Raw genomic sequence first — 22,885 nt, forward strand, 5'->3', positions numbered from 1 at the left:
TGGATTTAATTTTTTATTTTATTTTTCTTAACACCAGTGTAATTTATGCTGATTTTTATAACAAGTGTTGTCCTCCAAAGAAAGATCACAGAAGTTACAAGATGTCCCAGCACAAATCTGAACACAGCAGAAATGAGATCAAACAGGAAGAAGGTATTTCACCAAGGTTGACTCATTGACCTTACAGAGTGCAGGTCAAACGGCTGCCCTGCTCATAGCTGATCACAATTAGCAATGGTAATCTTGCGACTTGTCCTGCCTCTACTTGAGCCGTAAGATTCCATCTTTTTGACAACATCGATGCCCTCCACAACACTGCCAAACACCACGTGCTTGCCGTCCAGCCTGCACAGCAGAACAGCCCATCATCAGTGTGTGTAGCAACACCGAGACCAAACTGAGGATCTGAACGAAACATCAGACTCACCAGGGTGTCCTTTCTGTGCAGATGAAGAACTGGGAGCCATTGGTGTTTGGTCCTGAGTTCGCCATGGAAAGGATCCCTGGTTCTGTGTGCTTCAGCGTAAAGTTCTCATCAGCAAACGTATTACCATAGATGGATTTGCCTCCAGTTCCGTTATGTTTGGTGAAATCTCCACCCTAAATATTCAAGAAAATAAAGAGGTCTTCTGGAATCAGTGCTGCCATCCACCCATCCCGTTAGGTCAGAGCACGGACAATGGCAGTTTCCTGCACTTACTCTACCTGGCACATGAATCCGGGGATAATACGGTGGAAGATGGAGCGTTTGTAACCAAACCCTTTTTCACCGGTGCACAAGGCCCGGAAATTTTCTGGAAAAAATCATAAATGTCACTATTCCTCAGACACAAACATCAACTGCAACCAAGAAAAAAAAAATTAACAGTTCGGAACCCAGTTTTTGGAATATAACTGACTAAAAGTGACTAAAAATATGAATATTTCTAATTATCAACCTCAGTCTGAAAATAAAAAAAGCACTGGCACAGGTTATCTTTATTACATGATATTTGATAACCAGTGCACTCTTTTTTCTGTTCTTATTCGAGTTTCTTTTTTTTCTAAATCATACAGTTTCCTTTGAGTCACGTTGCATTTATCTAGAATTCATATCTTGGTGATTTTCTTGACAATATTCAGAATAAACTTAATGAATGAATAATAAACTCCTGAGGATTGACGTCCCATTTCCAGAATCAGGTGTGAATCTGTTTCAGCGAAGCAGCAGCAGCTCAGTTAGCTCTGAAGGAAGCTTCAGGGTCACCCACCTGCAGTCTTTGGGACCACATCAGCTCGCAGCTGCCAAGCAAAGAGGAAAGCAAATAAGTTAGAATACAAGGTGATATCAATCATTTTAAAAATCTTTAAAAAGTTAATTAATTTCCTCAACTAGGGTCCTGGCCCCTAGCTAGTTAGACAACTGTCAAGGCAGGATTGATTAAGGAGGTGATAATACTTATTTTTGTCATAATTAAAACCTCAATCTGTGCCAACCTGGTAGGGGGTGGGGGAAAGGGAGTGGGATGCTTGCAGTGTCACCAAAATCAAGTTATAGCCTGTGTTTCGCTCCCTAAGTCTAAAGGTCAGAGTTCACAGATGGCTCAGGGACAAAGGCTCACACTCTTGTTGGAAAACGGAGCACAAGGTGAAAACTTCTAAAAATGTACATTTCCAACTACACAAGTCAGACAAGTCTGCACAGCTTCCCAGTCATAGCTGCGGGGTGGGGCTCAGCACAGCAATGCCTCAACAACCCGGGCTGCGGAACAGGTTTGGTGGGAATCGTTTAGAAACGTTGAGAGCCGTTTTCTCGCAGATCTGGTTTCCAGAGAGCCAGCATTCAAACTGGCCCTATCTTCTTCATTTCTGACGGGGGTTTCCATGTGTTTAACATCTTTGGAAAGCTCAGAATCTGTAAATAAGTCAAAACGGGGAGGCTTGTTCATGGCTTTACTGGGACCAGTTACATTTTGCTTTCAGCTGTTTTCTGTTCTGACAGCGCAAATTTTGGGAGTTTCCACTTAACCCTTTCAGGATTTCTTATGACCTGCACGCAGTTTTAGACATTATTATTGGGGTCAGTGGCGAAATAAATGACATCAGAATACATGACTAAACAAAAGCAAAGTCGTCAGCACGGTCAGTCACAGGTACGGATCCCTGTCTTACTCCTGAACTCAGACTTACGTGAGCAGCTTCAGCTTACCTCCATTACGATCCTGCCAAGTGGAGCCCCATCAGCCGTGATGTCAAAGAAAACTTTGGGGTTTCCCATTTCTACAGCTCTGGAGGGATGAGACGGAGACGCGCGAGTCAAGACAACTCGCTAAGAGACTCCGTTTATTTTGGTTAAAAGGTGACGAAACGCTCTCTAACAACCAATTAATAAACCCGCACTACGAAAAACTTCAGAATGGACCAATAGGAATCCAGATAGGCGTGTGCTTAACTAGCTTCATGATATGACAACTTTTGAAAGCGAGCCAGAGACCGCAGGAAAACATAAACCACCTAATAAAACCCATATTTTTAACAGGCAAAGTTTATTTTATTTGAAAGTTTATTTTTATTTTATTGTTTAATAAAACCCCCAGAAAGTTTTTTTCCTTCATCTTTTTTACATCAAAAATAATACTACAGAAGCTTTGAATGACAGTATATCAAGTAAATGTAACTCAGCAATAAAAAGGGCAAGACAACTTCTTTTGGAGGAGTTCACGGTGCAAAAGCAGAGCGCTGTGCCCCCAACCCGGGGGTTCGATTCCCGACCCCTGCTATGCGTCTTCCCCTAACCCAGAGGTTCCCAAACTGTGGGGCGCGCCCCCTAGGTAGGGCGCCGTGCCATTGCAGGGTGGGCGCGGGAAGCCGTCTGGATGAAAAAACAAAAACATGAACGCTGTATGCGCTGGATTTTTACCTTAGAATGGCCAACTCTCTGTTATTCCTATGTCAATTTGATACAGTAGAGGCTTCCACACTTCCCATATTTGTGTCCTCTGTCACTTTTATCAGCAGTTAAAACTGTTTAATCCATTGTTAACATGTCGTAACCTGTTTTTCCGAGGCGCCTTTAAACGCAACATGAGCGCTACGACACTTGCGCTGGTTTACACCTGTGCGGCAGTGAAGGAGACCTGCTGCTGCTGTGCGGAGCTATGCAGGTGTGTTAGAATCATGACAGCAAACCAGCAAAACGCAAAGAACTTTTCACAGTTTTTCCTCCAAACTAACCGACTGTTGAGTAAAACTGTTGGATGCAGGTAATGTTAGCTAAAAGATGACTAGCTTTTAGTCATCTTTTAGCTAACACCTTAAGCTTGTTAACAAGTAGCTTTTAGGCTACTGGTGTTGTTGTTGTCTATGTTCAGCTACGATTCATTTTGCCCCCAAAAAAGCTGATTCCCCCCTTTGTTCCGGGGCTGAGTATAACAGGGAGTCTCTAAGAATCCCCCCACCCCCTTTCCCTCCTTCACTGACACATATTGTTCAACCAGACAGCTATTTGTAAGCCATAAGGGGCGTTTGGAAACTACTGGGTCCCCCAAGAGAAAAAGTTTGGAAACCACTGCCCTAATCCATTCTCTGCCCATTTCCTCTCTGGAATAAAAAGCACAAGTACGGAGCCCCTGAAGGGATATTGAAGGGAAAAAAAAACACAAAAAAAACAAAAAACGTTTGCATTTATTTACAGTGATTGTAAAAACAAAGTACACCCTGTAAATAATAGTTTAAAAAGCCTCATTTCTGTATTCTAAAATTATTTAAATCTAATTCCGGATGTATAAAAATACAGAAATAATCCACTGCCGTTACTTCTAAAACAAAATAACTAATGATTGAAAAGCCTGCAGAGCTTCCATTAGCAGCAATTACTGATAGTCGTTTTATTATTATCTGCCTTCATCATTGCTCTCATGAACCGAGTCTTTGCCATTCTTTAGGAAATGTTAGCACAGAAAACAATTCTCTCCTCCGCAAATGTCTGGAAATCAGCCTCTGTTCCCTTTTGCTTTGCTGTGAGAGGTTTGACAGGCAGACCGATCCGCCAGGTCACGTCTGTACTGCTCAATTAACAACAGTCGCTCAGAGACTTTGTCAATATATTTAGTGACTTTACAGCCAAAAAACAAAACAATACGAAAAAACAACAAAAAAACCCCTCTGTGTCGGCCAAAATTACAATCGGCAGGCCAGACTTTAAAAGATCAGCAGCGATTGGCCAGAAAACTGCAATCAGGTGTTTCTCCCCAGAAGCAACTGTTGCTTCTCCAGGGTCATTGCTTGCTCAAGTAAGCTCCACAAGGTACCGATTCAAAGAGGCCGTCGCACTTCCTGATGATGATTTGATCAAGTTCTTCTGATTAACAACACATTTCCAGTTATTTTGGACCGATAGGAACTTGGATTTTGACCATTTTTAACTCCACCTTTGTTTAACCATTAATGAAAGTGTTCAGATTAAAACACTTCCATGCAGAAAGTCCAGTAACGTGGATCCCAGTCACACATGCCAAGAAACGTTTTCAATAAAGATGAAAGATCAAACAGTTTTTGCCAAATAAAGTGACTTTTAATTTAGATTCAGAGGTGGGAGGAGGGAAATAGTGAAGGGGGAGACAAAGTAAATATGGGTACAATGATGAATATGATTAAAAAATAAATAGAAAATAATGGCAATTACAATGTGCTACAAAATATGTGGAGTAGTTTACATATTTAAAAAAGCTTTTTCTTCTTCCTTTCTAGCAAATTTGCAGTTAAATAGTCCATTGTTTCCAAATATAATATCGCTGTTGCTCAAATTGGCAAAGAACATTTTTGCTGTAGTTACCTCGTTAAGGCAACGTTCAACCACAAAGGGTGTGGTTGCAAAACTGATCATAGAAAAAAAAAAAAAAAAAAAAAAAAAACAAACTTCAGCTTTACAAAGTAGAATTAGGAACCAACCGTTGTCAGATGACTAGTTTCTGTCATACATGCGTCGTCTGCCTGTGTGTATGACACTGATAGTTTTTTCTTTTTTTTTACAACAGCTTTATAGTTTTCTAACATATAGAATGTATACAGTGCCAACAATGATCCATTATCCAACTAATGACAAAGTTACCATGATTAACAATTCTTTTGATACACACACGTTCTCTAATGAAAACAGCTGATTATACAGTACATAAACCCGCGTCTGGATGGGTTATACATGTCAAACCATTTAAAAACATACAATGGCAGAAAAGGCCATCGCACACATAGCTCTGAAAGCCCCGACAGAGGGAAGGAACGGTGGTGGTGCTGGTGTGGCGGGGGATTTTTTATTTATTTCTTTTCCCACAGTGCTGAAGCACGTCGCAGACACAGTGAACCTCAGAAAACAATGATGCTGCGATTGCACTAAGTGTCACCAGAACTGGTCTGTTTTTGTTGTTTTAGTGAGTCATTTTCTAATTAATGACACTAAAAGCAAAACCATCAGTGTTAGTGGACTGATTTCATACGATGGAAATTCAAGAATGCAGCTCAGGTGGTTTAAAATTGCATTTGGAGTATAAAATGTATTGTTTTAGGACTATTTAAGCTAATGATACGAGGAAGTTACATTTTTGTTGTTCTGTCCAGGTTCCCAGTCCTAATTCTTACTCTCCTTCCTAATATTCAGACAAATGAAGAAATAAATAATTTAAAGGTCGACAAATAAATGATGTTGGTTTTGTTTTTTATGTCTTTGATGAAATATTCTGAAATGCCATAAAAAACTAAAGATTGTCACACATACAGATGATTTTATGAGGCAAGCTTTTCCCAAATAGGCTTTAATGTTGTCTTTAAAAATATATTTCTTTCTCTCTCTTGCTGTGAGAGAATAAAAACCAACTCTGTATGACTGTCTGTGTGAGGAGCTTTAATCTTCAAATATAAGTGACATCACAGTAGCTGTGCTTCTGTTACAAAACTGTCAATATTCCACTGATGTCGACAAAAAACAATTTCGCATTTGTGTTGTTTCCATTAAATAAGAAACGCAATTAAAATCACACATCAATAAGTTTGTTCAGACGATAAGTCATTAAAAACACTTTCACTCCATCATCATCCAACCACTTCCCGTCATCGTCTCCTTCATGGTTTGCTCTAGCGGCAACATTTGATTGTTGATCATGTGACTAGTGTGATATGAAAACAATGTGTTTTCAATGCAGTTTTGCGAAATAAACTAATATCAATACGGTCAAAAACCAAATCATTGTAACGGCAAAATGTTTTATCCAAAAACGAGAGCGTTTTTGAAATTAGCGTGTTTATTTTTGGAATGTCAAACTGCACAAATTACATGATCACTGGAAACACAGCTACTGTTTCAGTACTGAGCTGATTTCTTTTGTAGTTTGGTTCCACTGATGTCTTTGCCTTACAGATGGGAACCTGCTCCTTTCCACTAAATATTTCAAATGCATATGGCAGAGGTTCCCAAACTGTGGGGCGCGCCACCTAGGGGGGCCGCCGTGCCATTGCACGGGGGGCGCGGGAAGCCATCTGGATGAAAAAAAAGCAACAAAAAAACATGAACACTGTATGCGCTGGGTTTTTACCTTAGAATGGCCAACTCTCTGTTATTCCTATGTCAATTTGATACAGTAGAGGCTTCCACACTTCCCATATTTGTGTCCTCTGCCACTTTTATCAGCAGTTAAAACTGTTTAATCCGTTGTTAACATGTTGTAACCTGTTTTTCCGAGCCGCCTTCAAACGCAACATGGGCGCTACAACGCTCGCGCTGGGTTTCCACCTGTGAAGGAGACCTGCTGCTGCTGGGCGGAGCTACGTAGGTATATTAGAATTAAGGCAGCAAACCAGCAAAATGCAAAGAACTTTTCACAGTTTTTCCCTCCAAACTAACCGACTGAGTTGAGTAAAGCTGTTGGATGCAGGTAATGTTAGCTAAAAGATGACTAGCTAATATCAATACAGCACTTTAAGCTTGTTAACAAGTAGCCTGTAGGCTACCGATGTTGGTGTCTATGTCTAGCTACGTACATTTATTTTGCCCCCCAAAAAAGTTAGACAGGGAGTCTCTAAGAATCCTCTTCATCCTCTTCCCCCCCCATCCCCACACACACACACAGAAACACACACGTCGTTCAACCAGACAGCATAGGGCATAGGGGGGGCCCAGAAAATGTTTGGAAACCGCTGGGGGGGCCCAGGAGAAAAAGTTTGGGAACCACTGGCATATGGCAACATGAAGCAGCTACAGTAAAGTTAATGTGTGCATCCTTCAGCTTCCATCATCTTCCTCATACACACCTCCTGCCCCCCCCAGTCTGAGGCTTGTGCTTGTGTTTGAAATGCTGGCCTGTGGAGTTGGTGCCTGTTAGGCTCCCTTTTTTTTTTCTTCACTCGCCGTGTTCCTTCATGCACCTCCACACTGCACTGAAAGGACCTCATAGTACAGTAGGACACTTAAAAGACAAGAGACGAACAAAAACACTGGTATGCACGCACACGCTGAAGCGGGTGCAGACGGGGGGCCAGGCGGACCTCTTCGGCGCCGTCCACACGTCAGTTGTTTTCGAACAGTGCCAGCAGGTCATCGTTGCTGTTGTTCGGGAGGTCGGGGGGGCCCAGGTACGACAGCAGCTCATCTGGGTTGGTCAGCTCGGGAAGAAGCTGCAGGGCGGACAGAAATGGTGTGAGATGCTGAGGGTTCTGTACATTAGCATGACTATTTCTGTTTTTCATGGCGTTGCTGTTTCAAAGAAAGAAAAAAAAAACACTGATTGAAATTGCAACCTGCCTTTTAGCACAAAAAAAACACTTGCTGTGTTCCCCCACTGGCCTTACAATTGGAATTACAAAAATAAATGTGCTCAATGGAAACACACAAATAAAAACAAAAAAACCCCAAAAACTCATATTTTTCAATAAAAAGTTTTTGTGGTGTTTGTAAAAAGAGCTACTAATACCTGAACTATTCTACTTTGTTATTAATTAGCAAACAACATATAAGCTGAAAGATTCTGTTACTGCAAAACAAACCTGGATCATCATCCTGCCGCCATGTTTCATCCTGACCAAAGAACTTCTTCACAGTATTTTTCTTAAAAAAAAAAAAAAAAAATTCCCAAACAAGTTGTTCACTGTTTGTTTTTCCTTGTTCAGGCCTGATTGTCACTCACATCCAGCGCGTGATCGGCCCCCTCCCCTCCAGGGCCTCCCAGACCAAAGGAGCCTTCGCCCTGCAGCCGTGAGTTCTGTGTGGCTGAGCTCCTCTGTGCTAGCGGGCTGCTGGCCTCGCCAAGACTCTGGTTGTTGTGGACCCCCGATACGTGCTGCTGGAGGATGCTGCCGTGCGAGTGCTCCATTCCTCCAGAGTGGGTCGCCTGAAAGCAGTTATAATATATAATTTTGCAATTAACTATACAATCTATAGGTTTTCTCCTACAATTATGTAAGCTAAATCTGAGGCCTAGTCTACATGTATGTCGATATCTGGGAAAACAAATTCATTTTTATGCGTTTTAGCCTTTCATCCACAAGAAAACTCAGTTTAATATCACTGAAAACATTAATTTATAAAAACTCAGACTAAAGTGGAGATTTGAGAAAACTGCATTTCTGTTTGTGTGTCTACATGGAAAAGCTGACAGAGTCCCATGCATTACAGCCTAACTTTCTGATCAACATCGCCTTGTGTTTTATTAAGTGTGTATTCTAATGCGTTATTTAAAAGTAGTTCAACCTCAATATCTGTCCACACAAATGGACCTCCTGGCACCATGTTGAATTTCTAACAGGAAGTTGTGGTTGTTTTGAAGCAATCCGATTGGCTGACAAGTTTTAGCTTTACGCTACACTGCCCCCTGTGGGTTTGGCATGTTTAAAGCAACACTCAGGTTCGTATGGATGAAAACTTTTCTGAAACCTATTCTGCTGTGCGAGTGCTCAATATTAGGTTTTTAAACAATGTGGTGTAGATATTTGGTTTTGTAAAGAGCCGTTTGTTTGGCTTAAATATGTCTAACCTGCTCAGACGGGTAGGGGAGGGGGGGTTGCGGTCCGGAGGAGGTGTACTCTCCGAGTGTCGGGGTCCCAGGAGTGTTGGGGAAATCTGTAAATCCCGTTTGTCCGGAGAATCCCTGGCTTCCTGCAAGAGCAAAACAAAGCAGGCACGACTTCGGTTCAGCATGCAGCATATCAGGGGTTTCCAAATATTTTAATCACTAGGGCCAAAATCGTTGAGCTACCTGGCCGGCTGTAGTCGGGGGTGTTCCTGCCCCCTGCACTCAGACTCTGGTATGGGGACGAAGCGGGCCCCAGGGCCGCGATCATTTCCATCACATTCGGCAGGACCATGTGACTCGGACTGACTGTGCGGCAGCGCTTCAGGACCGGACCGTCGGGCTCCTCCTTTATGTGGAGGTCGGGCTTGATTGGCACGGGTCTCCAGCCGCACACCGGGTCGATGGTGATCTCCTCGTAATCAGAACTGAGGGAGGGGAAACAGAACCGCTACGTTAGGATATAAAGCTCTTAACCAGTGGTGTATAAAAAATTTTTTGTGCTGAGGACCAAAATCACCAAGTTGAAAAGGATTGAGGGCCGCCATGGAAAATATCATCAATATCATAAAAACACAAAAAGATTATTGTGAATTCTTTGTCTTTTACTCATGATGGTGTATTGGAGTCACTGTATATAGAGGGAAAAATGTGTAAATTTTCTAGAAAAGAAACTCAAAAGTTTTCATCTTTTGAAACTCAGAAAGTTCAAAGTTTGTTTCTAGTAAATTTCTGAGATTAATCTAAAAAATTCTGTTTTAAATTTTTTTTCTATCTACCATTGCCCTAATGACCAGTTACACTGTATTTACTTGCACCACAATAAATTAAACATGTAAGATTTTGTAATATTTTGCATCTTAATGTTTACCTGCTGTAAACATGTTCAAATGTTCACCTGTTTAACCTGTAACTTTTCAGACTTATTTTCTATTTTGTAGGTCTGTAAAATGGTTTTGGTTTATTTTCAGCAACAAAAATAAGGATTTTCTTCTAAAACTGTTGCTGTATTTAGTGAAACATGGCCGGCATAAATCATTGGATGTTTGTGGCACTGATTATCGGGAAATTCTTTGTATTGCACTTAATATTTTCCGTTTAACAAGATACAAACATGTCAAGGAAAATATCCTAAAAAATGACAAGTTTCAGAAAGGCCAAAATGGCCCCAGGGGCCGCACTTTGAAAGCCCCTGCTCTACACTAAAAACCCTCAGGACCTTGTTGACTCGCTGTGTTTGAGATCAACTGAACAATCTGACATTGATTTATTTACAGAATCATCACACACATGTTCACTGATTCAGGTTTCAGTATTTTGTTAATCTAAAAACTTTTAATTTGAAAAGCCTCTAAATTCCAGCTCTGTCTATCCCCCATTTCAATTCTCAGTCTGTGTTTTTCACTCAATATAATTTTTATATGGGTTGAAAAGTGTCACTTTTTCTAAAACAAGTGTTTCACAATTATGTGCTTTTTTTTTTTGTTACTTACTTCTGAATGTAGACCAGAATCCCCAGCATGTACTGGTCGACCTCCAGGCCTTCTAGCAAAGCTGTTTTACTGCAATCGAGAGGAGCAGCCAGTTGGTTCAGTTTCATATCAGCAAAAGTAGATTTGATAGAAAAGTTGCCTCTGTACGTACTTGCACACAGGACACCGCCACGTCCCTCTTTCACAGTTCAGTTGTAAATAAGACTCCAGGTCAAAACACTTGAAGAAAAAAAAACAAAACATGGCCGCTGCGTGTTAAGTTGTGATTTGGAGCAGTGGAGGTGTGTGATGCGGAGTGGTGTGTGACCTTACCTGTATGTGCCTGCAGTCGTGGCCTCTGGCCGGCAGCTGGATTCGTCTGAATGTGATCGGACACTTGAGGGAGACTTTGATTGCAGTCTGTTCCACTCCGTCCTCTCCGTTTAGACCGGGCGTCCCGGGAATGGTGCCGCTACTGAAGTTTCGTTTTACTGCAAGAAAGGCAGAGCGGCGACAATATTTGACTACGCCGTTGCTCAGGAAACACTCCAGCTGTCAGACAGCAGCAGATAAACACAGAGATGCTGGTCACTGGCTGGTGACCGGAATCAGATGATTTATAGCTCGACTGACCTTAACCAGCATTGATTAATCATTAATATCAGATGATAAACTCCACAACTTTCCTTTGCCTTCAAAAATGAGTAAAACCCCTTTGTGAAGAGACTGCTTCCACATGTACAAACTGTTATAAATGTGGTTCATATAGTAAAAGAAGAGCTCCATATAACTTGAGTTTCTCTTCTCAGAAAGGAAGTTTTTGAATGTTTGTTCCTTCATATCTCTTTTATTATTGTTAAAGAGAAATCTGAAGCTGCTCAAATCGGTTTTGTTAGGTCAGATCAGAAATTGGCCAAGTTAGGATCAGTGCACCCAAGTTGAAACCAAAATGGAGTCCCAGCCCCTAAACACCCATTTGACTTTGTTTTGCCTGACAAACATTAGAAATACTCGTCTGAATGAAGAGCGATAGAAGAAAACAGCTGGAGTTTTTCCTGTCAGAAAATTGGCTACTTATATGGGTTGAAAAGTTTCACTTTTTTCTAAAACAACAGACAAACAACGGTGACCTGATGGATCACATGTACTGCAGTGAAACATCCGACCTGACATGGATTCACACGTGTGAATGCTTCATTTAAGAGTGCTTTAAACCTCTAAAGATGGATACACAAGAATATTTTTATTTTAACTTGTAAGACATGCCTAAAACATGTTTTTTTTTCTAGAAAACACTTGTTTTGTTGTGTTTTTTCTAGAAAACACTTGTTTTCTAGAAAAAAAAACACTTGTTTTTTTTTTTTCCAAAGCTAAGCTGAAGTTAGCTTTGAGGGATAACTCCAGGAAAGAAATGTTTAGAGATTAGGTCTTCTAAATAATAATTAAAAAAAACTATAAGCTTCATAATAACAAAAAAATAAAGTATAGTATAACAGACATAAAATACATAAAACAAATCCCAAAAATGTAATTAAAGCCCTCACTAACTTCCATCACTGTTTATTAAAAGTTTCACATTCTACAGGAAAAAATACATTTGTAATTTTGACAGGCCTGCCACTGATGTGTGGAATCAGATGAAAATATCGTGTAGAAATGAAAACATTGTTGCAAAAACAAGAAAATCAATAAAAATAAACAAACAAACATTATTTTAGCTTTAATTATGCTTTTATAAACCTTGATATGCAAAGAATTTGTGGAATTTCCGTAACACTTTTCCTTCTGGTGGCATTGTGTCACCATGGTTACGTGAGGCAGATGATCCCGGATGCTTGTGAGAAATGAGCAGAGACAGCAAAAGCCTGTTCCCGTTTCCAGAGTTCCTTAACAACATCAGGTGGATTCTGTGGCAGCCCACCAGGGACCAGACACGTCTCACTGGGACGACTGCAACTGCCACTAGGAAACAGTCCACAGCTGCTCTACTGGTGGCGTCCTCATTGTTGCCATGCAGCTCCTCTTCTCTGCTCACTGCAGTCAAGCTGAATAGCAACTCTGGTCTTCTCAGAATAGTTCAAACTCAGTCGGACCGGTCTGCTCTTTGGATCTTCCACCATAGCTTACAAGAACTTTGATAAAAAGAACCAACTAAGAACCAACTAATGCAGCTGTTCAAACTTTTTTAGTTTTATCTGCTCAACAATAAACAATTTTTAGGAAATCTGTATATCATTAAATATAGAAAAAAAATAAAAGGGCTTACTAAAAGAAAAACAGACATTTCCAAAATTTTGGGGGTCATTGGTTGTTTGTACTGTTCTGACTTGTGAACAAATGACTCTAAAAGAACTAGTGAATTTTTTAAAACTTTGTAGGGAAAAACATTTACTTCAATTTTAAGAGCTCAGATTGTACAGACATTAAGTGTATGTAAATAAACTTTAGAGGAAATAAAAAAATTTTCATATAATTTTCCACAAACATCAACACCACATAGACGAAAATGAATCCATCCACTTTACTGTAAAAATATTGAGTCTCTCTTTACTCTTAAAATGTAAAAAGAAATAAAATGATGGTTCTTGAAAAATGAGAAAAGATTGTTTGCAGGAGGTATTAATCAAAATGTATAAGCAATGTTTTTTTCAACTAAATTATGTAACTTTTGTGGCTCTAAACATGTTTTATTCAGCTGCACTGAGGGCAAAATGGCTGTTTGGATTATAAAGGTTGCAGATCAAGCATAGTGCAAGTTTACTCACTCTTGGTGATGCAGTGCTCAGCTGGCAGTAGCCTCTTCTTCATCAGGCCCTGCAGGACAGACCTGACCGATGGCCGGTGGACCAACTGCAGCACAAACAGGTGAGACTGTGGACAAAGAAACAGGAGGGGACAAAGAAACAGGAGGGGACAAAGAGACAGGAGGGGACAAATTCAGCGTGAGATTCTGCATCCCTGTGATCCGTGATCTAGTAGAGTGTCGCTGCGGCGACCGGACAGATGAGGCATCTGGACTTACGCAGCAGCATGCCGTCACGGTGATCTGCACGGTGTTGCGTCCCGGTTGACACACTTGCTTTAGGTACAGGGGCTTATGGGAGGTCTTGTTGTCCCCTCTCTCAATGGACAGAGGAGTTGCGTTAACGCTGACCTGAGACAGAAAGTTCAGAAAAAAAACAATCAAGAATACAAATCTGTCGCCTTTTAAGCATGTCCCGATGTAATTTTTACACTTACGATACGATACCGATAACTCAGCTTTGAGTATTGACAGATACCGATGTTGATAAGATATTAGCAAGAATCATACACACTTTTATTGCTTATTAAAGCAATAAACATTCCAACATTCAAGCCTGCTGGAATGTTGGAGCAGGCTTGATAAATTGATATTACTAAACCAGAGAACTATAGTCAACAACAACAGGTATGAGAACAAACTCATTTATTATTAACCAATGGGACTGTACGTGGGATACAAATGCAGAATGAGGTGATCCGATACTCGTTTCTGGCTGATATCGGACCACTCTCCAATAACACTTGTGGTTTTATATTCTCTAAACTGCTGAATCCTGTAATTTAATCGGTTCTGTGTCCATGCTTACATACCTAAAGCGCTAAATGCTCAAAGTGTCACAATCTCTGATGGCACATTTCTTTTTCTCCAACATAATTTCTCTTCCACAAATTCACCTCCTTGGATTCAAACTTAGTAATACATGAATAATTTTTTTTTTTTTTTTTTTTGCCACAAACTGAGCTTCATGCAGTTTGACCTGCTAAAATATTCAGCTCATGTAGAGATGAGAAAGAAAATCTGGCAGGCTGGAATTGAAACTGATGGCCAAAATATAAAAAGTTGAATAAATGTAATATGTCAATATATATTCACAAAGGCACATATTGAGACCATAAAAACACCATAAATCCCAGGTCTTTACACTAAAGACAACTTGCAAACATGTGACATCATCTCAGCTTATAATATAAAGCACCAGCATGACTACAAAAACCTGAACATTGTTTACTATACAACTCTATGTACTAAAAATCAGAAAAGGCGCTGAAAGAGATTAAAGCAAATGAAGTGACTTTATAGAAGATGATATTCCAATTGCCATGTTTATTAATCATATCACCATCACATGATTTTATATTATCCAACCATCGATACTGATAGAAAAGGAGCCACAAAACTCATCTCTACATGCTTATAGGAATTCTGGAATTTATTTGCCACTATGGCATTAGATGCAATAATATGCACTTTCATGCAAAAATGGGTCTAGAGACATTTTCTTTTCATGCTGTTGTTGCAACAGTTTCCTCCGAGACAGTCATTAATGAATAACAAAATAAGTATTTGTTCAATTTTGAAGGTGACAACAACAAAATAATAATACAAAAAAACTTACAATAAAGTGGCTGTACTGATGTTGGATGACCTGCATTTAGGTACAGTTAGTGATAACGGCAGCTGGCCCTGCCAGTGGCTGACTGCTGCCGTTAGCGCTGATGTCAAATGAAGAAAATATGCATAAGATAGGCAAAGAGCTGCTAATAATTATCTAGATTTATGGTAGTGAGCAAATCACTGATTTTATCCTTTTAATTATCCATGTACACATATTGATTGTTGCAGATTTGAAATGGGTATAATAAGAGATTAAAACTGTATTTTTCTGATGTTATCAGTTTAAATTAGATTAATGGGCTGAGTAGGCTGCTAGCAAATGAACCGTTCTTAGGAAGCAGTTTTAAATTGTCCCAGGAATTACAGCCATGAACCATAATATTGTGGCATTTTCAAGTTATGTCAAGATAGTGAAATAAGAATGGAAGTACATCATCTTAAAGATCAATAAACTTTAATTAAAACCGGAACTGGAAAACATTTTGACTATTCAAAATAATAATAAAAAAAATTTAAGATGGAAATAAAATCTAAACATAAATGAAACCATAAACAAAATGGATTATGACGTCTCCGTAAACAACACTGCCGTCAAAAAATAATAATCATTAGGTTCAGACATAAGAGGCAAGACAGCCTAGAACATTTGTCATAAAGGAGCTCATTTTCATTTATGATGTGATTAATTGATTTATTGCTTATTGCCAAAGGCTTAGTGGTTGTAAGAAGACAAAATGTTCAAAAAGAACTAAAAGAGCTCTTTATCAAATGGTTTCTGTGTTCTTACAGTTTCAGAACCAAAAGCTGTTATTACACATGTCGGCCTCAATGTTGTTCTTCCTGTAAGTCAGCTGCACTGCAACATGGTGGCCATAAAGAGCTGTCCCAACATTTCCACTGAGTCAAGATCAGTGTTACTAATTTAGTCAGACAATTAAAGGTCAAACACAACTTCACTGAGGTAACTTGGCCTCAATCAGCTGAGTAGATGAATAAGGAGAGTCCACTTTAAAGACTTCTTTGACACACATAAAAGATACTTTATCGTGAGAGTAAATAGACAAATAGCTCATTTCAAATATATGAGATCAATGCAAAGTGTCTACATCAGTGAGTCAGTTTGGATTCCTTGAACATGAGACGAATCCACCTGAGAGCTGGATCCAGTGAAAAAGGTTGAAGGTGCTGCTTACCTGCACAGAGGCAGGCCAGTTAGTGTTCATCTGCCTGTCTTCATGGTGGTAACATTTGAACTGTAGCTCCAGATCTGGTCTGTAGGGGGAGACGCAACACAGTGGTCAAACAGACCCATAGTGGGGTTTCCTAAGCATCTGGGTCTGTTTCCTGTGTTAGATAAACAGCTCAACTTTCTGTGTATTTAATCAAATTCACGATACTTTATGATAAGCATAAATTCAAGAAGCCAGAATGCTGTAAGCCAAATCAAAAGTGGCTTCAGTGTTAGCTTAAGTATGTCTTCATGTATGCAACAGAGTTATTGCAGCTTTTTAGGTTTTACCTTTTTTCTTCCAACAGACTGATTTGTTTTTTTAGTTCAGTTCTTCATAATAATAGTCACAATATACTTGGAAAAAGTTCTGATAATAATAGTCACAATATACTTGGAAAAAGTTCTGAAATTACTTTTATAAAAGTTTCCTTTTTTTGCATCACAAAAACATGGTATTTGAATAGTGATGTAGACGTGCTGATTCCCTTGTACATGACCTGAACAGCCACCAGGTGTCATACTAGGGTAGCAAAGTCACAGTGTTGAAAGCCTTCAATCATTTCTTTGATCAAGAGAACCAGACTCAAGTCTTTTTCCTTGATGGAGATCACATATGAACTACTTTATTCATATCTTCTCACCTCATCACCAGTGTTTTGTAGACCGAGTCTCGGAGCTGGAATGCATGGTTGCTGACAGCCAGGTTGTGCTCCAATCGGAACGGCTCCAACACCACGCCGTCTCGGACCGGGAAGGTCAGACGCAGGTCGTCGCTAGGGTTACCTTCAAAGGGAAACATATCTTAGTGCTGGAATCAGTAACAAAAGTTCAAATTCTATATCAATAAACTGCAAACAGATGCAACCAGTAAAACGTATCAACTAAGGCAGCCTGAAGTGACCCAATTCAGATTTTTTTGACGTAAAGATCAGACATGTATCTGATCTTTTCATGACAGTCTGAACAACACAGGTCAGATTCTTTTTGAATGCAACCCAGGCCACTTGGGTATCCAGTAAGTATCCAAATCAAATGCGACCTAACATCCAGGTCACATTCATCCAACCTGAACATCACTCGTACTCGACAAATGTCACTATTCTGCGACCTGATACACGCAAGAGGGAAGAAAACAACAAGCGTTACGGACAATATGAGGATTAAGTTGTTAATATGCTGCTCTGGTCAGACAACTTCAAATGTGTAAGCTGTGCTCCACCGTTAGCATCCACGTTTACTTCTGCAAACACTGAGAACGCTGACGTTACGCTACTGCGCATGCGGGACACTTTCAGGTCATCTGCCCGTTCACACTGCAGAACACATACAGGTGGCATTTATTTAGAAGTGTGAATGGCCACAGCAAAAAAAACAATCCCATTTGACAAGACAATCTGAATTGGGCCACTTCAAGCTGCAGTGTGAAACCAGAAGTTTACATACAGTGGATAAAAAGACTGCCTTGAAGTTAAATTCAACCCTTTATCACCTTAAAGAGACATTAATAATTATTTTAGTAATTGATTTTGAAGACATTAATAAATCAATCTCTGGCATGTTCTTTCTCTCATTATTATGGAATTAAGCAAATATAAATAATTTTTGATAATTCTAACTGATCTCAAAAAGAAAAATTTACTCTGATTCAACTGTACGAACACTTCCATGAAAGTGGTTTCATACTATGAAGAATTCAAGTGTGCATCATGGCAATGACAAAGAGGAAGTAACTTGTTGCCCATCAATCTGGGAAAGGTTAAAAGCACCTTCCCAACAATTTAAAGTCTGTCATTCTGTTTCAGGAGGTTATTCCTAAAGTGGAAAACATTTCGGACAGTTCCCTGCAGTGGATGTCACATTAAGTTCACCCCAAAGATGAAACAGTGCTCTACTTGGAGAAAATACTAACATCCTTAGATTGCACGGGCTGTGTTAGTGTTACAGACTAAAGATTGCAATGATGCAATTCAAAAAAGAAAGCAATGTGGGAGAAAGAAAGCAGTCTTGGGACCCTTCTAGCTGAGAAGGCTCCGAAGAGTAGGAGAACATTGGGTGGCTTAGGTTTGTAAAGTTGATATTTGAACAGAAAGGTTAAATGTGATGTTTGGCCATAAGAAACGATATGCTGGAGAAAAATCTGATTAAAAAGAAATCAAATGTATCTTGAAGCATTACGGCCAAACATCGGACATGGACCCTGTAGTCATTGAGTCGACCATGACCTCTTTATGTATTCTAGAGGCGAATATGATAACATCTCTCTGTTTCCTATTGTTTTGCTGAAGTTGGATCCTGACACTCTGATCTAAATCCTGAAAAAGTTTTGCATGTCGGCAAATCTTAATGAACTTAGGGAAACACTGTGAACACACTGATGATGTCACGCAGAATATGACCACCAGGAGTCACTGCAGCTGATGGCGCTTCAACAAAATCCTTTCACAGCATTTTGGCTCTATATAGTCCTCTAGGGACCACATATATGCTTCCTATACATTTGTTTACATATTTGTTAAAATTGTCACTATGTCCTGACAGGAGAATATGAGACAAGTAATCTGGAAAGTAATCCTCTACCTTCTCCATTTGGCCCCACTGTCGTCTGTAGAAATACACCACTCCCTGTCAGTGCCGTCAATCAAGTTCATATACAAGCTACTCTCACACCCTGCCCCTTGCTCTCTGCTACACAACAGCTCCTCCCCTACAGCAGAGCCTGCCATGAATGCTGAGGCTAGTTAGCATGGCCATAGATGATGGTGGATAAATAGTTTCCTGTGTTGTTGGGTATTTCTCTATTATTTTTTTTAGATTATCTGTCTCACAGATTTAACAAATATGTAAAAAATATATTTTTATAAAAGTTACATGCTGCGTCTTTAATATCTCATGGGTTCTTGATCATCTGAGGTTGTATTGTTCTAATTCTAAGATGATAGAGGGTGTGGCAACAAGTAACCCTGACCGACCTGTGGAGGGCTGCTGGGTGCTGATGTTGGCTTTAGAGTCCAGTGGAAGGTAGGGCGGCTTGGTGTCCTGGCCTGGAGAGAGGTAGGGGGGTATGGAGCTCCCTGGGGTCATCGGTGGGGTGGGGTTCCCTCCCATCGGGGAGTTGGGGTACCCAGGTATCACTGCACCTCGACCTGGCTGAGAAAGAGAGATGAAAACAAAGTTAGAACTTAAATTTTTTTTTTCACATTGAAAGTTTCCATGCTTGGCTCCGCTTGTAGATGTATTTAGGTTAGAGTCTAACAGAAGGCAATAACTGAACACGTTGAAGGAGTCTTAAAAGACTTACCCCGTTGACTGCAGCCTGTGTAAAGGCATTGTAGCCCCCTGCTGCTCCAGATGGTAGACTGCCCTGGCCATTGAAAGGCTCTGACTGGAAGCCACAGACAAGAAACACAATGTTCAGATAATTCCTCACCTATCTTGAGACAAAGAAATTCAGCATCAATGTTAAGAAGAAATCCACACAGGATTCCTCAACGATTCTCAAACATTTATTCAGGTTAAATTTTGAACATAATATAATTTGAAATATCAAAGGCAGGAGATCTGAATTTTGAATTGAAGGCTCCGTGATGTACTTGTTTCACAAGTTTTCAAATTAATTCAGCTTTAAACAAAATTCGGTAATAGTCAACCACAGTGAATCTGATCACCTTATAGAACTGTGGAGGATTGGGCTGGCTGGCACCAGGAGGGAACTGTGATGGGTTGTGGGTTCCAGATGTGTACGGCCCCATGTGAGGCATCCGACTGGACGGATAAGAGGGTGACGGTGCGCATCTCTGCTGCGGACCACTGGGGTACTGCACAGGCTGGTTGGAATACCCAGAGATCCCTCCGGAGCTGTACTGTGGCCCCGGAAACCCCTGGGAAAAGAGACGACAGTTAAAGAACCGCACAGGTTCAGCCGCAGTCGGAGTCCTAAATGTCAGTAATGATTGAAAAAAAAAAAAAAAAAAGTCTAAACCTCAAAAGTGAAGTTAAAACCTCCACTGACCTCTGAATGGAAAGGTCGCTTGAGGCCCTGCTGTCCGCCTGAGAAGCCAGCGTGCTGGGGCATCCTCTGGGCCTGCGCGGGGTGAGAGGGATACAGCCCACCTGAGGAAGGTGGCAGTCCGGGCCTCAAGGGTACCATCCCGCCGTGGTTCATCCCTGGGGGCCCGCGGGGACCAGAATGAGACAGGAACTGGTTGCTGTAAGGGGATGCTCCACCCATCTGACCGGGGGAAGAGGGAAATAAAACAGGAGGCGTAAAAACAAAGCCTGCTGGTTCTTTTCCGCAGCCTGGTCGGCTTGTAGAGCACAGGGAGGGAAAGTTACTGATAAACTAATGACGCCAAGTTACAAGGAGGTCAAGAAAATGTTTTGATAACTTCTACTAACAAGAAGTCAGTTATCAGGACATCTGCAATCATGGGTTGTCTGGTTGCTAGGAGATTATGTTAAGGCAAGACATGATCTGGAAAACAAATCAAGAGCCAATAAAAATACATTTCTGTGAAAACAAAAATAAAACTTCAGCAAAATCTGCAGAGTTCAGCTGGCTAAGTTTATGATCACTAGAACTTACATTTAAAACCTACATAAGTTCTGTAAAATGACTTTATTAACTGAATAACTTTCCTACTCAGTAACTTAAAGTTGCCTGAGACAGGTAAGCATAAGTTGGTAATTTATCTTTACCTCTGCGTGTGAGTCAATTTACGCTTAAAGCTGCAGTGTGTAACTTTTATAAAAATATTTTATATATTTGTTTAAACTGTCACTATGTCCTGATAGTATGAGACAGATCATCTGTGAAAAAAAACAAGCTCCTCTGCCTTCTCCCTGTCGTCCCACTGCCATCTGCAGAAATACTCCACTTGGTCAGAAACAACCAATCAGAGCCAGGGGGAGGGTCTTAGCGCTGTGAATCACCCTAGTCAGCCTTTTGGGTGGGACACCAACCAGCTACTTGGTGTCACACCTCAAAATCTGAATATCAAAATATTCAGATTTTCTGAAACACTGAATGTTGAGTTTTCATTATCTGTAAGTTTTCATTTTTAACTTGAAACCACTCCAGGGGTCACAAAGTTTTTTATATTTTTCCTTTTTTTTTATAACTGCAAAAAAACTATGATTTTTTTATTTTCACCTGCTAAATAAACAATAAACTCAACTCACAACATTTTAACGAAATAAGCAAAGAAATCAGATTTCAGTAGACGAGGAATGCATAAATTATTGTAGAGTTTAAACCAAAAAACGGATCTTGCAGGTTTGCCATATTAAAAGAAAAACATATCATACATTTTTTTGATTTTCTAGATTTATTTTTTGTCTGTTCAGCAACAAGAACAGGATGTGGCCCAATTTTGCTAAGATCATGAAATGGACATGCCAAAGCCAAGGGACGTTTATGGTCCCCTCTACTAATAAATAATATTAAATTGAAAACGAAAATCTGGATAAATTCTTCATGTTGGTAGTCCAGTCACAATAATGAATTTTGCAAAACTTCTGGCAAAATTTTGAATTTTGCCAGAAGTTAAAATTATTGTTTTCAAACCATTTTCAAGTAATGTAATAAACTTTGACACCTTTGAACCTTTGACACTGAAACTAGAAGGCATTTCAAATAGTCAAAATAAATAAACAAAAAAACAGAAACAACAAATAAATGAATTCTGAAGTCTCTGTAAACAGAACTGTTGTTCAATTAAAGAGACTAGCTGAGAGCAAAGCACCAGACTGAAGACTTTTGTCATCCAGTTTCTGGTAGAAAGAGAAAAGACAAAATAGAAAAACAATAAGTCATCATTAATTAATTTATCTATTGTTGATTGTGACAGGCCTATCTGTTGCATCTTACATTGTCCATTTTAAGATTTTACTTGTATCTTTTTTGAACAATGTGGCATAAGTAAAAAGTTCAAATTTAGGCTATTCTGGAATTGTGATCAAGGATCGCCCAAAATAGTTCAGAGGGCCGCAATTTGGACACCAAAGCAGTCCTAGTTCTTGATATTGCAGACACTAATATTGACATTTGTGAATTAGTCTAACTTTTCATTGGGTAAGTGAATTTGTAACTGAATACTTAAGCAGCAAACATGGACAAAAAAAAAAAAGAAAGAAAAAAAGCAAACATGAAATTCTAGGACCAGAATTGCCTTGCAACCACAGATTGAGTTCTTTCTGCATCTCAGCCAGATGTTGGGGGTTTTCAGCAGCTTTTTCAGCCAGAGGGAGAGATCTGGCAAAGAATCTGCTGGGACGTGGATTATAACATCCACGGAGTGAATCTTCCCAAGACATGTGTGGAGGGGTTGGGGTGTGTTTTTAATAACTAATACATACATTTATGTATGTATTAGTTATTAATACATACTGCAATCTGCTTACATTTCATTTCAGCAGTTGCAGCTCACAGCGCTGGTGATTCAGTCTGTTCAGCTTCGACAGTGACTCATACAGTGTTTAAGTTTGAATGGCAAGCCAGTATCTAATTATGCAACGTCTCTGCTGGTAATCAGAAGCATGTGTCCTGGACTTGATGTGAGCATGAAGCAGAAAAACAGCTTCTGATTTCCAGCCCTGCAGCTAAAACGTTCCAACTAAAGAGCAGAGTCAGAACCAAGACGTTTGGAAACTTTTACAACCAACATTCCGGTGTGTGTGTGTGTGTGTGTGTGTGTGTGTGTGTGTGTGTGTGTGTGTGTGTGTGTGTGTG

The 22,885-nt window shown here is 40.0% G+C and overlaps 2 protein-coding genes across 2 annotated transcripts; both read right to left on the bottom strand.

Annotated features, from left to right (window-relative positions):
• Nucleotides 1-2,314, bottom strand: ppiab (peptidylprolyl isomerase Ab (cyclophilin A)). The gene is made up of 5 exons (XM_007571955.2): nt 2,189-2,314; nt 1,251-1,281; nt 706-794; nt 428-600; nt 1-345 (listed from the first exon to the last, which is right to left on the bottom strand). Exons 1-5 carry the CDS (start codon nt 2,255-2,257, stop codon nt 213-215), a joined length of 495 nt encoding a protein of 164 aa, XP_007572017.1. The 5' UTR covers nt 2,258-2,314; the 3' UTR covers nt 1-212.
• A 5,054-nt stretch (nt 2,315-7,368) lies between these two features.
• On the bottom strand, nt 7,369-20,625 carry LOC103151770 (zinc finger MIZ domain-containing protein 2-like). Its single transcript, XM_016681734.1, has 15 exons — nt 20,168-20,625; nt 19,824-20,036; nt 19,457-19,540; nt 19,128-19,305; nt 16,800-16,941; nt 16,121-16,199; nt 13,530-13,661; nt 13,273-13,378; nt 10,841-10,998; nt 10,680-10,747; nt 10,529-10,597; nt 9,222-9,463; nt 9,000-9,121; nt 8,154-8,357; nt 7,369-7,644 (listed from the first exon to the last, which is right to left on the bottom strand). Exons 1-15 carry the CDS (start codon nt 20,384-20,386, stop codon nt 7,537-7,539), a joined length of 2,124 nt encoding a protein of 707 aa, XP_016537220.1. The 5' UTR covers nt 20,387-20,625; the 3' UTR covers nt 7,369-7,536.
• Between the last annotated feature and the right edge of the window lie 2,260 nt (nt 20,626-22,885).

The sequence above is a fragment of the Poecilia formosa genome, unplaced genomic scaffold, assembly GCF_000485575.1.
Source record: "Poecilia formosa unplaced genomic scaffold, Poecilia_formosa-5.1.2 Scaffold291, whole genome shotgun sequence".
Lineage (NCBI taxonomy): Eukaryota > Metazoa > Chordata > Actinopteri > Cyprinodontiformes > Poeciliidae > Poecilia > Poecilia formosa.